General features: G+C 31.8%; 1 protein-coding gene across 1 annotated transcript; it reads right to left on the bottom strand.

Moving 5' to 3' along the window:
- Window positions 1-892: 892 nt before the first annotated feature.
- On the bottom strand, window positions 893-4,493 carry LOC149490890 (sodium/potassium-transporting ATPase subunit beta-2-like). Its single transcript, XM_089711361.1, has 7 exons — window positions 4,411-4,493; window positions 3,040-3,090; window positions 2,763-2,882; window positions 2,284-2,462; window positions 2,112-2,198; window positions 1,666-1,894; window positions 893-1,357 (listed from the first exon to the last, which is right to left on the bottom strand). The coding sequence occupies exons 1-7, from the start codon at window positions 4,472-4,474 to the stop codon at window positions 1,254-1,256; spliced, it is 834 nt and encodes a 277-aa protein (XP_089567487.1). The 5' UTR covers window positions 4,475-4,493; the 3' UTR covers window positions 893-1,253.
- Window positions 4,494-16,560: the final 12,067 nt, after the last annotated feature.

Raw genomic sequence — 16,560 nt, 5'->3', positions numbered from 1 at the left:
ATAATAATTACTCTAAATAAAACGAAATGATCACGGTAAAGTAATTTAATAAATTAATATATAGGTTGTGATTAAAACAAATTTTATATTTAGACTTTTACTTTATTGAACTCTAACAAAAACATTTTTTCATAGTAAATATTCTCAATAGTAAATAGAATATTAATTTTCAATAACAGTTAGGTACAATTGTTTTCATATACACCATTCATTTAGATATTACTTTATAAGCTTTTGATTAAAGGTAAAAAATCTCTATTTTAATATTCGAATGAAAGGTACCATGTTACAGTAGCTTAATAATTACAAACTTTACTGACTATAATCTAGTCAAAACTTTAATAAAACTTACTGACAATCAGTGTCTAATAAAAATGTCCCGGCCAAGGTCCCGGCAGACGAACAGAGAACAAACGAATTATATAAATCATAGAATTCTTAGGTGAATTTCGTATAGCAATTAGCAAGTAGGATATTCTTACTGTATTCCTTCTGTAGGTAGACAACTATTTTTATGTTAAAGTTTAGTTTATAATAATATTTTTTTTTAACAAAAAATACGTTGATATTAAATTCCAATATTATAACATATTTTTAAGTACAATATTGCCTATGAACTAAAAACATCACAAAAATACAGACACTCATAGTAAAAAAAGCAAAGTGTACCTAGGTATACAGTTAAAATAGAAATAAACAAATAGATAAGATAAATCACTGGGAAATAGGAAATCGTATCTTCTTGCCATGAAAAAAGAAAAAAAAATGGTAAAAATAGATCTAAACGCCATGTATAGTTAAAAAAAATATTGCAAGAATAAATAAATAATAATTAACATTAATACTCAGAATAATATAATATATTTAAGATTTATATAAGAAAATTGTAGACTAAAGATATACTTATCTGTAGATTATAATTTCTATTAAATCTTATTATCTAACATTTAATAAACATCCAATTTCAAAATCACAAGCATATTAATTTTGAATGGTTTCATAATTAATTTGACTCAACTTAACAGTTAACAGGCGTACTACACGTCATAATGTTTATCTTATTTCACTTATATGTTAGCATCTTTGCAACATTAAAAAAAGTTACAGGTTTTTTTTTAATCGTCTTTTGCCTTTTCCCGCTCAATTTTGAATTGTGTAGCACGCCTCATTCAACATATTCGCATCACACTGATACATCCACCAAGCATGCAAAATAGCTTTAAAGTAATATATAATTATATATTTTGTATAATTTATTCAATGTAAAGTTCAAAACGTGCGCGACCAACGCGGCTGGAGCTGCTGTAAACGATATCCCGTGTCCAAATCCGGCATTCCACATTGATTACGACGCCTCCTGAAGAATATAATGCAATGCAGTCAGGTAATAATAGTATTTAGCATTTTTTATTAGATAAATTATTATGTGTAAGTGTAGGTAACCTATGGTGTTGAATAGCGATTTTTATAAACATTTCTGAAAATGTTTCAGTATTATAGCTCATTTTGTAACAATTTTACGTAATTAAGTAAGCACGACAACCGCATTACTGATTTTAGTAAAAAAAATAATATTAATTCTTTGAAAAGTGAAGTGAAATTACGTACTTATTATAATTAGGTTTGCGATATTCACTAACGGATTCGTTGTAATTTGAAACTTACGCCGTGGGTTCTCAAAGAAGACAGCAACCAACGGTCCATGAGTTTGATCAGGCAGCTTCCTCGTGGAGTAGGGTATACGGTCAGCGGTATTAAGTCGGCTGGTGGGGAAGCCGGGTGGTAAGTTGGCAGGGATGTACTGGATCGGACCAACGTTCTCTTCGTCTGAGGTGAACTCGCCATTACAGGATACCCAAATGAAGTCCCCGTAGTGGTGCGCTGGTCGTTGTTGCTAAAGGATACGTAGATTTAATGCTTCAGTAAAATAAAAGGATTTTAATGTGGTAGTTAACAAATAGAAGATAACATAGTTTAGGGGTTTTGACGCTTGAATACATCTTGATTAAATTACTTAGCCAGTGAAAATATATTATTATACCTACGGAATCTCACACTATTTTCGTTAAATCTGACCACAGAATACATAATAGTAGCTAAACGAATCTTACCATAAATTGTTTGATATTGTTCGGCATCTCTGGAGGAATACCTAGTGGTTTAGACACATTATAAGGTTCAGGTACCCAATAGTGAATCTGCAACAATCAAATAGAGTTTGAAAAACATCAATATGGTAGAAATATGACCTTATCGTCTAAAGAGATCGTCCAAACAACTTACATGGTTCAGTCTCAAGAAAACACATGGTTTCCCAGCCGCATAGCCATAGAAGTTATCAGCATTACATGGTGCCCACATGTTGAGTGTACGTTCACAGTTCGGCGCCACGAGCCGCTGGTCGTGGCGATGTATCGAGCATGGAGCTCGGGGCGGCTCTTCTGGCACGGTGGTCTCATAGTCTGAACACACAGATTAATTTTTTTAATGTCGAAGAGTAAAAGAGTTGATAGCTTGTTAGGACACTTTTAATATCATAGTAGTTTCGTTCATAGTTGTTATAAGCTTATTTGAAATACATAGCCATTATTATTTGTTTAGGTTATTTTCAAATTTCAATTTTAAATAGATAGTTTGTATTATATAAGTTTGTATAAATAGTTTGATCTGACAGTTAGGTAATAATTTGTAAAAGAGGACCTAAATGTGACCATTAACTCAATAATGAACTTCGTCAAAATATACTTATTGCTATTACTTACCACGAAGAAAGTCATTGATGCGCGTATACCAGATATGCCAGCTGCCAGGATCACTCGCTCGGAAGTGAATTAGAGGCTCGTAGTAGTTGTACTCGTCAGAACGGGGCCATACTTCCAATTCTAATCAAAATAAAAACAGTTCATACGAATTGCTGTTATGTAAAGATTATTTCAATGATTTTCGAATTTAAATAAAATTGACGATCATTATTAATAAAAAAATCCGAAAATAATGAATATAGAGACATTATAGAGTTCAAAGGCAGTTATTACTTACCAACGTATCTGTATGGTAGGAAAATAGCCAAAAGTACTCCTAGGACGGTACCTGTGGAAGAATTATAAATTTTTATAGGTAATCTTCTCGATCATCGATCTTTACGATCGATGCGATGAATACATACGACATAATTTCCTTTCGTTGACGTGTTCTAAATCTTTGTCTTGTCTTCCTATTTATGAAATAAAAAATTATTACTGTTTTGCGTATGTTCAAAAAAATTAACAAGAGAATATACGAAAAATAATATAAGTTTACACGTACACGTTTATTTTGCGATCTTCGCATACCTCTATAAAACTTTATCCTGAAGGATATAGTCCATCCACTACGAGAAGCCCTAGAACGAGGGACTGTAATAAGCTTACAACCTAGGCATTTTTAATTTCCGTATCATTATTAAATGGGTTAACACTTACTTAATGTAAGTACTGTATCCGTTCAGGCTCTTTGTTTCCCTTCGCACTATTGCAGGTCATCAATTACCAGAAATATAAAATATATTACTTTGTAAATTTATAGGCATTCATGTGATTCTAAGCTTTGCTAAGCGTAAGGCTGCGTTGAATGAGATGTTTAATTTTCTTCAAAAATAAACAAAGGCTACAGTTAGAAAATAATAATCTTTTTCCAAAAAATAAAACAAGACGCATGCACATTTACTTGGCCTTATTTTTAATGCTCACAAAACGAAGTTTTTTTTACGTTTAGCTTAGCCATATCAATCACACTCAAATACACGAATCACTGTATGAGCCATCGTATTAGGTACATCGTCATTACCACATTTTTAATAAAAAAAAACTTGCGTGAACGTTATTTGTATCATGCATGTATAATTTAAGTTTTAAGTTATTAGTTTAAGTTTTAAGTTTTGCATAGGTAAATTGTGTCATGGAATCTAGCTATTTGTCTCAAATTAAATTCGTTTTTATTTAAAAAGCTTTCAATGCGTAGGCCGTAGCCAACAATTTTTTTTTTTTGTTTTTCTTATAAATTATAATAGGTCTGTTTGTTGTAAATATACACCATATATGTATATCTAATAATATTTTTTTTATTACTATATTTCAAATATAAAGAAACGAAGTTACATGCAAATATTATGCATCATTTTCAGCAAATCCTTCCTTAATCCCTTCAAGGCACAAAAATAAAAATAAAGTTTACTTTTAATAATTATTATAACTTAAATCTCTTTCAAGTCAATAATACTTTAAATAAAAAACTTTATTGTATTAACTAAGAAAAAAAACAGCTCTATCTCACTCACATATAACTTTCTTTAACAGAAAAATCTTTCAAAATCCGTGCAGTAATTTTAATTTATTCCTTTAAAAAATATTTGTACACTATCACATATCTCACCCAGGACCAGAAGGACCGCAACCACGACCACAATGATCTTAATAGTGCGTTTGTCCAGGCCCATGATAGCGACTGTACTCTGAGCGGGCTAGGGGAAAACTGTGGTATTCTAGGGTGTATTAGGTCAACGGGAGTGTTCGCAGTACATCGACGCTTTGATATTTTTAACCCAATTATCTTATATTGAAAGATTTTTATGTCCCAATATTGGCAAAGTGCATTTTAATAAGTTGCCATTATTTTGCGCAAGTATTTTGAAATTAAAGTTGATTGATTAAACTGATTTCTAGCGCGATGTTACTTCGGGATTTATCCAGAATGTAGAAAAACTAATAAATTGATACCCAGTTGTATAGAAATATTTCTTTGCATTTGAAAATAAATTAGCTTTGGTATAAGCTTATAAATAGACACTGCTTTGTTTTTCTTTTATTCATTCTTGATTCGTAAAAATAGAGATAAAAATTAAATTTAGAGAAATCTTATTGTATAATTACGTACATACAGTATGCATCATTAAAGATCCTAGATTTTTTGTGTTAAACACATAAACTCATTTTTATTTCGTAGGTAACTAAAGCTTCTTCGTCTATTAATCACCATAAAACTGAAACATCTATCGCAATTTTATACGTACGGTAGTGACTAGCATAAAATGTATAAGACTCTAACCTACATTGAAAATTAAATACCATTATGCTCATTATTTTTGGGTTTAAAATATGTTAACCCCTTCACTGTTATGTTTTATCTTATCCCTCTAATTATCTACGATTTTTTCAATAACATCCCTAAAAATAATATCTAAGATTAATAAACTAACTACTATGTATGATATATATAACTCTGTTATTTACATACAAAGACGTAAGATAGTAAGAAAATCAATGTATCGTGATCTCGGCCAGGGGTTGTCTGCTACGACAGACGACAGGCGCCAAAACCGTAGCGTTGGCGCCAACCAAAATTGCGTAGCTTTGTTGTAAATGCCTGCCGGATTTTATAGGGACAAAGCTTTGTCTTATGTAATGTACGTTTTGTCAACAAAGAGTTTTGTAATGATTATTTAGTTTAATAGGGATACAAGTAGATTAAAAAAATAGTCTTAAAGCATTGAGATATACATAATATATGGAGACGACACCGCCTACATCACTTATGTTCCGCTCAACATACGCCACATGACGTATGTTGAGCGGTTTTTTTAATGGTTTTAAAGTGAAACGCATCAAATATGCCTTCGTGTGTGTTACGATATTGCACAAATAATACAAATAATACGGAAATGTGCAAAGAAATAACTTTCATCGGTAAGAACCTAACTAGATAATAATTTTTAAAACGAGTCAGAGCAAAAAAATGGCGCACAGATTTTGTTCGTGGTGTCTCCTCCATACGTATAGTAATATTATCTCAATGTCTTAAAGTTAGTTTTTAAGTAGTAGAATATTTTTATGGACCCCTTTGCTGCCTCACGAAAACTTTTTATTATAATAAGATTGTTTAATTATTTTATGGTTAAAATCGTATACAATAATTTTAAATAATTTGGAAAATCCAAAAGTGCACGCCTCATAATTTTTTTTTAATAAATATTTATTAATTATTATTTTTGTTTATTTAATAACAATTAAACCACATCGAATCAGACCCTGAAAAATGAAATGACAAGCGTAAGAGAAAAAAAAGACTCGATTAGTAAAGTATTTCGGTCGCTATCGTGTTAACAAGAAAAAGGATCCGCACATACAGACACACGGACGTCCAAGACAGAACTTTTTTAAACTGTTTTTAACTAGTTTAAATAACAAAAATGACATCAAAAATATCATGAACGTTAAAAATAGTGTTTTTTCTTAATATGTGTGTGTATGTATTATCTTACAAGTGCAATGTATGATACATAAAGACATTTTAAGTTTGAAAAATCAGATGTTTTGCGCGAAGTGACAGTAGTACCCACCTCAACGCTTCGCTTATGAGGCGTGCAATAGTTATTAATCTTCTAAGCTAAAATAATATCTACCCACCAAAAAGAAGTCAACCTAACAATTAATTACCACGTAAGTTACATTGTCCGTTTTCACGACTATCACAGGTGAGATCATGTAGCTTGTAGGACAGTTGTAAAAGCTATTTACTGTGCAGGTTATTGACTGAACTATATCAACTATATAGGATGAGATCGGATGTAGGGCATCGGCTGCGACAGCGCGGCGCCAGGGTGAAACTTAGGGTTATACCACATTGTAGGGATAGAATAAACATGACGATTCTTTGTAATGGGTGTGTAGTTGTTGACTATGTTAAATAGGATGCGGAGTTAAATGAATTGTAGATTCATAATCAAGAAAATAGATAATATTTAAAATCTTGAGAGTTGAATTATAAAAGTCTTTTATATTGTTATCCTTATATAATTATGTAATGAAATAAAATTTCATCAATATTCAAATTTGCCGCGCTTCACGCGTTCATGTTATCTGTGGCACGGATTGACGTAGCGGTAAGAAAAAATGGCGAGATAGGATTAAAAGTATTGTGTTCTGGTGTGCAACGCAATTTATAATAAAACTTAAAGATAGAAGGGATATAATTGGGGATTTACTATATGTGGACTTTAAATGTCGTTTCTTTGAATTAACAGAAAACAAATTGGTTTTCTTGAAAATCCTCAATAATATATCATATATATATTTAGAGATACAACATATATGTAAAACTAATTGTGATTAAAAGTGCATAGAAAGTGTAGCTCTTACACTAAATGTAATTGAAAAACAAACTTTTGCTTTCAAAGTTGCATTATATGTATAACAATTTCAATCCCAATGTGGCATGACCTTAAAAGTTTTCCAATTTTCGCAAAAAGGGAGAGTGAATTAAAATAAAGATTGTTCGTTGGATTTTAAATATTACCCTTGTGTTGCAGGGTACTTTCATATCATAAGAAACTCTCCCCTATTACTGTTAGTGTTATTGCCCCTCATATAGAGTTATTATATTCAAATTTAAGTGAAAGAATTTAGTTTGAATGATTTTAAAACATTATTTACACAGATAGGTAAGGTAATGTTATGTTTTATATTAAGCATCGCGACAAAAAGCTCATATTGTTTTATTTCTTTACTAAAGCTTTTTTATCTATCAATCATCATAAAACTGAAACATCATGGAAACATCTATCACAATTTTATACGTAGCTAGTGACTAGCATAAAATTTATAAGACTCTAAAACATAAAAGCTCTTTTGGAAATATTTATTTATTCTGAAATAGTTCCTGTAAATAATTTATTAGTAAGTGAAAGAGTAAAAAAAGATATAATGACAGGCTCCTCAACCTTTCACAAAACTAGCTTTTTGTCTACGAGCTACGAGCATACGATGCGATGAACCTACGCGTACGTGAACACTTCCTCTTATATCATTATCTATTAATTTTGTCTTCAGTCTTTACAAAAAGCATCCTTAAAAGCATTTTCCTAAAGCGCTTGATGCATTTTTCGAAATCGACATTCACTTCCACGCATTTCCACGTTACTTTAATATCTATTGTACGTAGCTATTCATATCTACATAGGGTTCAATAAGTATAGGAAGCGGCATTTTGTTTTCGCAGTCGCAACATGAGGGATGAGGGACGAAGGTCCGTCGGAGCGGCGCCGGGACCCTCTGCCAAATGTTACTGAACTCTCTTGCGTCACTAGCTGTAACGATTATCTGAGATATTACGCAGTACGCAGGAGTAATTTCACTTATTAGTTAGTAGGTATAGTTGAGGGGTAAATAATTATAGAATAGGTAACTTAAAATATCTCACTTGTGTCATATATTGTAATACTGTGCTAGTGTTGTGTGAGATTTATTAATAAAAATGTATTTTGTAATAATTTATATTAATTAATCGATTTTATTTATCACTTTGAAATTTATTATAGACTTCAGAATCAAATAATGGCTTTCGCCGCAAATGCAGCTCCCATTAATTTTATTTTCACGTCTTTATGTTTATGTAGGTACCAACTGTAAATGTTTGATTAGTTGTATTGCTACTAGAAATTTTAAAGAATAATATATTATTATGTATATAGAAAAAAATATATCATTTGACACAATTCGCGAAAAAAATATTTTCCTAGATCATGTCGTTTTCGCGTAGAAACACACGTAGAACGTTCTATTCACGTAGCGTTATGTTTCTTAAAAGCTTTGGTGTAAACTAAAGCTTTCTCAAATATAAATTTCATTGAAAAATTAAATAGGGTTATGTAGCGGAACACAGGACAAAGAGAAAATCAAATAAGTCGAGAGAATAAGAAAATAGAATTTCGAATTGTAGCTTTTGCACAAAACTACAAAACGATTAGCTTTGCTCTTGCATACTTTGAATTTTGACATAATTTATATAATTCTTATATATAAAATTCTCGTGTCACAATGTTAGTCTGCATACTCCTCCGAAACGGGTGGACCGATTCTCATGAAATTTTCTGTGCATATCGGGTAAGTCTGAGAATCGGCCAACATCTATTTTTCATATGTACCACGGGCGAAGCCGGGGCGGACCGCTAGTAACTTATAGATTTGTTATTCCAGTACTAAATGGTATCTTGATTTTATTTCAGTTTTTCGGCTATTGCATAGCTTCTATCGCGGGCCTTGAGCGCGGGGACCGAATCGATAAATTTCGTAACGAAAAAACCTCACGCTCCCCACTCCGACGGACACGGAGGTGTGGCTTGAAGGCATGCTATGCAATAGCTTTACCGCGGCAGTCCCCGAGTGCCACACGTCTTTTTAGGGTTCCGTAGCCAAAATGGCAAAAACGGAACCCTTATAGTTTCGTCATGTCCGTCTGTCCGTCTGTCCGTCTGTCCGTCTGTCACAGCCGATTTACTCGGAAACTATAAGTACTACAGTGATGAAATTTGATGGGAATATGTGTTGTATGAACCGCTACAAAAATATGACACTAAATAGTAAAAAAAAGAATTGGGGGTGGGGCCCCCCATACATGTAACTGAGGGATGAAATTTTTTTTTTCGATGTACATACCCGTGTGGGGTATCAATGGAAAGGTCTTTTAAAATGATATAAAGTTTTCTAAAAAACATTTTTCTTAAAGTGAACGGTTTTTGAGATATCAGCTCTCAAAGTCGTAAAAAGTATGTCCCCCCCCCTCTATTTTTATAACTACGGGGTATAAAATTCTAAAAAAAATAGAGGTGATGCATGCTAATTAACTCTTTCAACGATTTTTGGTTTGATCAAAGTATCTCTTATAGTTTTTGAGATAGGTTGATTTAACTGTAATTTATTATATTTGCTGCTACGGAACCCTTTGTGCGCGAGCCCGACTCGCACTTGGCCGGTTTTATTTTATTATACTTACATGCTACGCGTCTTTTTACGCAACTCTAAATATCAATATCTTATAGCTCAAACTGAAACAACACAGTCTATAATAATGCTGCTCTACTTATGTCTATGTAAGATAATATATTTTATTTGGTTTTCCTAAAAACCTATCATTCTACTACTATCATGAAATATTATTCTAATCCCAAAATTTTAAACAATCGTAGCAGATGTTTTATATTTTGTGTACTTACTCATTTATCTATACTAGTATTATAAAGCTGAAGAGTTTGTTTGTTTGTTTGAACGCGCTAATCTCGAGAACTACTGGTCCGATTTGAAAAATTCTTTCGGTGTTAGATAGCTCATTTATTGAGGAAGGCTATATATAGGCTATAAATCATCACGCTACGAGCCTACGACTAACAGGAGAGGAGCCACGGGGGTGAAACCGCGCGGAGCGGCTAGTATTAGATAAATTGTGGTACCTAACACGTTATATTTTAAACATCATAGCTTAAAAATAATATACAATTAGCAAGTATTTTGGTTCCGGATCGTCTTAATTAAAATTATTTTTAACACCATCGTCGACACCTCCCAGATTCGTTTTAGATAATAGGTACACCTAATATTACGTTTTTTTTTAAATGATCCAATTTTATACTAAATACGTTTCTACGTAAGAACTCTAACTTAATATTTAATCACATTACATGAACATACGCATGTTAGGTACTTTATTAGGATATTTTTGCAATTACTGCAAATAACAATTTTTTTTTTATTTTTATTTTTTTTTTATTTGCAACACAAACACATATAACAATAATATAGGTACAATACTTATTTCACTTTAAACCTTAATGACTAATTGTTATTGCAATAACATGTGTTGACTACTAGACTATAAAATATTACAATCGCTTACACATAAATATAAAGAGTTATCAATATACTAACTTATAGATAACAGATAATTTAAAAAAGGGAAATGGTATAAAAACTACAAGAGACAAATTTCTAATCTATTGAAGGACTTGCGACAGCAAAGTAAGGTTTTCAAATAGGCATTTCCGAAATCTAATAGGTTTACTCCCGATAATGTCAAGATCTGGTATTATCTCACACAACTTATTGTAATTTGTACAGATTCTGTTTAGAGTGCTATAATATGCTCTTTGGGTGCGGTGGACTGGTAATGTGAAAGTTCGATTATTTCGATTACTTCTAAGTGGTATATGAAAGGAAATTTGGGACAGAGCTGCAGTGGACAGTTGGCCACATATAATTTTATTTAGAAATATTAATTCCAATATTTTTCGGCGATCTGACAGTTTTACTTGTTTAAAATAAGATAATCTTTCCTCATAAGTATGAAGCGTTTTGTTTAGATGAAACCGATATGAAAGTATTCTCATAAATTTGATTTGAATTTTTTCTATATTTTTTATATGAATCAAATAAAAGGGGGACCAAATCATACTTGCATATTCCAATTTGCTACGAATGAGAGAGTTAAAAAGACAAATATAAGATTTAGGATTCCGGAAACCCTTACATGAACGTAAAATAAACCCTAGTAATCTGTTACATGATTTATAAATATGTGTATAATGGTCCAAAAATGAGAGTTTGCTATCAAGGATAATTCCTAAATCACGTACGTTTGACTTCCATATCAGATTTTTAGCATTTATAGAGTAATTATATTTTATTTTTACCGTCGTACTACCAAATTCCATAACATAGCATTTATCTACATTAAGAAACATAGCATTTGTATCACACCAATCTTTTAATTTATTCAAATCATTTTGCAGTTCAATGCAGTCATTTATAGTGAAAATTTTTCTAAATATTTTTAAATCATCAGCATAAAGTAAACAATTTGATGATAAATTATTGCACAAATCATTTATAAAAATCACAAATAATAAAGGGCCCAGATTTGAGCCCTGAGGAACACCCGATAGTACAGATATAGGACGAGAATAACTTCCAAGTATTCTTACTATCTGAGATCTATTTAATATATATGAAGAGAGCCAGCGCAGCAAATTACCGCGGATTCCCTCGCAGAATAGTTTACCAAGTAGTCGCCTATGATTAACCTTATCGAAGGCTTTCCTGAAGTCTGTATATATAGAATGGACTTGTACTTGACTATTTAACGCCCCATGAATAAAATTTGTATATTCTAAAAGATTCGTCGTTGTAGATTTTTGTTTCACAAAGCCGTGTTGTTTCGTGCTAATAGCTGGTTTAATAAAAAAGAATAAATGATCATACACTAAAGCCTCTAATATTTTTGAAAAACATGAAAGAATGCTGATTGGTCTATAATTTTCACAGCTAGTTACATCACCATCCTTATGCACAGGTACTACGTGAGCAGTTTTCCAGATAGTCGGAAATTTACCTTGATTTATTGAGAGGTTATAAATAATGTAAAGAGGTTCAACAAGACCTTGCATGCACTCCTTTATAAATAAAGGGGATATGCGGTCAGGACCTGGACCCTTATTAATATCAACATTTTTAAGATGTTGTTTTATGCTTAGTTTATCAATTTGAATATCGTGCAATGTAAAATTAGACCTATCGACACTATCAACTTCTAATATGTGATTATCTGATGAGTCTTTTTCCCAGACAGATGAAAAGAACTCTGCGAACATATTACTTATTTCAATATCTGTATGTGCTGAACGATTACCCAGAGTAAGCGTGGGAGGAACGGACGAAGCGCGTTTTTTGTTTTTAATGTAAGACCAAAAAAGTTTTGTAGATTGGGGTAAATATTCTTCTATTGATTTCTTATAGTTACGTTCACACGTTCTGATAAGGCGTTTTGCTCGCTTGCGTATAAAAGAGAAAAAGTATCATAGTCCCGTGGATTACCGAATATTCTAAATTTTGTGTGATATTTTTCTTTTTCTCTCAGACATTTCTTAAGGGCGTTACTGAACCAAACAGGAGTTTGTGCGTTTCCATGAACATTGCATCTTTTATAAGGTGTATTATTTTTAATTACAATATAAAGTAGCTCATAAAATTTATTTACATATTCGTCAACATCGATAAAGCCTTTAAATTCATTATTCCAATTTATATTATTCAAAAATTTCTTGCATTCTGTAAAATTACACTTTCTAAAATTAAAAGAATCAGATATCTTGTAATTAGACTTACGTTTTTTAGGTGTAGAAATATATACCTTAAAAGGAGGATGATGTCTATCTTCGTTTATTAAAGGATCTACATTTTCTGTTTTTAATCCCATAATATTCGTAAGGAAAAGATCTAGTACTCTATTATTTACGTTAACTATTTTGTTTAATTGATGTAAGCTGCCTATAGACATTATATCAACAAGAGCCTTAGCCTTATGAGACAGAGATCCTTGCATAAAATTTAAATCGTGACTCCAGTCTATTTCTGGAATATTAAAATCACCAATAATTATAACCTGCTTATCATTTTCAGTGAGTACCTGTGAACATGTTTCAAAATAGTGTTCATAGATTTGCTTAGGTATATCAGGTGGGAGATAAACTAAACCAATAATGATTTCAGTAACATTACCTATTCTAAGAGATAGCCAAATGTCCTCTGCAGAGCTCTCCCAGGTCTGGTGACGCACAGCGGGTATCTCTTTTTTAACCGCTATTAAAACCCCACCGCCGTCCACCTTTCTACATTGTGACGTATAGCGATCTCTACGGAAGACGGTATACCTATTGTCAAACAACTCACTATCGCAAATACCTTCATTTAGATTTGTTTCACAAAAGCATATAACATCATAGTTCTCTATTAAAATTTGAGAGAAAATCTCGTTAGTTTTACTTCTTATTCTATTTACGTTTTGATAGTACATTAAAAGATCCATTACTAATTTAAATAGTTAATACAATACTTAAATACCGATCAGAGTAACATGGATAAAAAAAAAAATACACATATATAATTAATTACGCAATTTATCAAGTGATTGTGTATTTTTAACATAAATGACACCAGAGTTATCATTCTTTCGTAAATATATCTTAGAATATTTAACCCAAGCATATAATATTTGAATCCACATTCCTTTTTAAACGCACGAGTTTCTGCATATAATAACTTCTGTTCTGGAGACAAATGTTCGTTTACATAGACTCTTGAGGATTCGCCTACGATGCCAAGTAGTGAAGAACATAATAAGTCTTGGGGATGTGTATTATTATATCTTCTAACAGCAGATATAAGATTGTCTCTATGGCGCGGTGAAGGTAGAGTAACTATGATATTGCGAGGTCTAGTAGACTTGCTATCCATTTTTGCAACGCGGCGGCAAGAAACAATGTCAGAATCATTTATAGTCACGGATACTATTTGACACAATTTTGTAAAAATTTTTACTAAATTTTCATTTTTGCGCTCCGGAACTGATTGAACTCCGGAATTAATGAACAATAATTATGTTGTCTCAGAATTAACTTAGCATATTCTTTTCGGTACTTTCAATTTCTCTAATACTTTAAATAAATATCAATTAAATGGTGAATTTGCTAGAGTCTAAAGAATGCTATAATAATTATAATGTTGTTCTCCAGACTTACGAGTAAGTAGAGGTGTGTGAAAGAGCTTTTGCCTTGATAGAGCAATCAGTGTTGCGTTTTTCAGGTGACAAATTTTTCTTTTTCGTAATGACTATTGCATTCCAAAGCTATTTAATTCGTCTGGCTAAAAACTCGTCAATTAACTGTCTTATAATTTTACTAGTGGTCCGCCCCAGCTTCGCCCGTGGTATAACATGTTTAAACTATCCTATCTCTCAAGTTGGATCGAACTGCACATGGTGTGCGAATTTTATTATAATCGGTTAAGTGGTTTAGGAGTCCATTGAGGACAAACATTGTGACACGAGATTTATATATATTAAGACGATACACGAAAAAAAATCCACTGCTTGGCGGGCGGAGTCTAATAGCTCGCTATCGCGAACGCGGGTGTGCGCGAAGTCATTCTTGCAAACTCGCCGCGCTGCCGCTGGCCGACTCGGGACAAACATGTATGGAGTCGTCATACAGTTATAATATTGTCATACATTTATTTAATTGTTGATTTATTGGTTTTATTTTCTTGCTTATAAACAAATAATCTTCTTTTTAACAACTACTTAGACATTATTAATTTAGTAAGTTGATGTAAATGTTCTTGGATTATATCCTGTAACTGTGCCTTATATAAATAAATAAATAAATAAATTATTAATAATTATTATCATTTCGTAATGTTTACTTTATTACAAAATAATACAGGTTATAAATAATCTTTAAAATAACAAAAAATATTGTTACTCTGAAAAAATGAAATGGTACTCAATAACGCGGACTACTGAATTGATTTAGATAGAATTTGATGCTGACGTAGATATTACATCATGCCCAGAAATGAAAGGTACTATTTCTGAAAGAAGTTATTAAACCCTAATTCTTCTCAGTCAAAGTCAAGAGTGGAAGATATCACTAATACAGTAAAACTGATGCGAAACTTTGGATGTTAATTTGTATATTTTTTTGTTAGTTGTTACTTAATCACGTCAAGACTACATTACCAATTTTGATAAAATATAGCTAATTGCCTGGATTTACACATAGGATACTTTTTATCCGAACTGAACACTTCTGTGGGAAAAAACAGGATTCACGATATAACCTAATTCCACGCGGGCAAAGCCGCGGGAAAAAATTGTTTAAAAAAAACACAAAATATATTGACGCATGTATTTATTTTTTGCACTCTATTATAATTGTAATTATTCATTACAAATAATCAAAATAAAATAGCCAGAACAAAGTTAGGCCCTGGTAGGGTAGGTAGGCAGCTACAGCAATGTGAGACGAACACTGGCTTATTTATACCAATAATAATGTATTATAAACATTAAATTAAGTTTACAACAAAAATACATAATATTAGCTAATGTGAAAACGAATCAACCAATCATCCCACAACAATGAAATGTGCACACAAATATTCATCCAAATCGGTTCATGTGATTAGGAGGAGTGACTGCAGCGCCATCTTCCGGGCCCAATTGTGTTTCCAGATCACCCAGGAACTCAATTTAATATACTTACACAAAATTTTTCGAAATGAAAACTCACATTACTATGTAAATATGAATATAAACCTGTTTTAGTACAAAGCAATTTCCCGCACAGGTGTAGTAAGTATAAATGAAATAAATATCAACATCAAATTCTTTATACAATATACTTATCTACCACCTACTAAGAAATGTAATTCTTGAAATTTTTTCGTATTTTTTTAAATATAATACTACTCCAATGAGCTCCTGTTCCATATTACGGCCACCATACTTCCACTAAGTTCACCATGATTTTTTATTTCTTTGCACTTTGTTGCTTTTTGCTAAAAATGGAATCATACGATAAAACCAGTAGAGCGTTGATAACATACATTTTTGACTGAATAAAGGTACTTATGAAGGAGTGGGTTCACATTGTGAACAATCAGTGGGTTTATTTTCCTTCTGGATTCCGGATTTCTGAAAAGATTATCTATGCTATAAATGAAAAAAATCTTACACATTCGTTATGTACTTAAAACAGGGGTACATATCAAACATCGTCTATAATACAATTATCATCAAATTTAAAATAAAACCAACTTACTTCATTAATTTGTTCCAATTGTAAGCATTCTTTTTCCTCCAACCTTTATGTTTCTTCTTCTTATTTTCTTTATTGTCCCCATTTGTCTCATTTTGTCTTAT

This window comes from Colias philodice, chromosome 2 (genome assembly GCF_061535455.1).
Source record: "Colias philodice isolate Cphi_HAF_F1 chromosome 2, ilColPhil1 Martin Lab GWU primary, whole genome shotgun sequence".
NCBI lineage: Eukaryota > Metazoa > Arthropoda > Insecta > Lepidoptera > Pieridae > Colias > Colias philodice.
The sequence above is the reverse complement of the archived record's forward strand: the minus strand, read 5'-3'. Positions and strand labels throughout refer to the sequence as shown.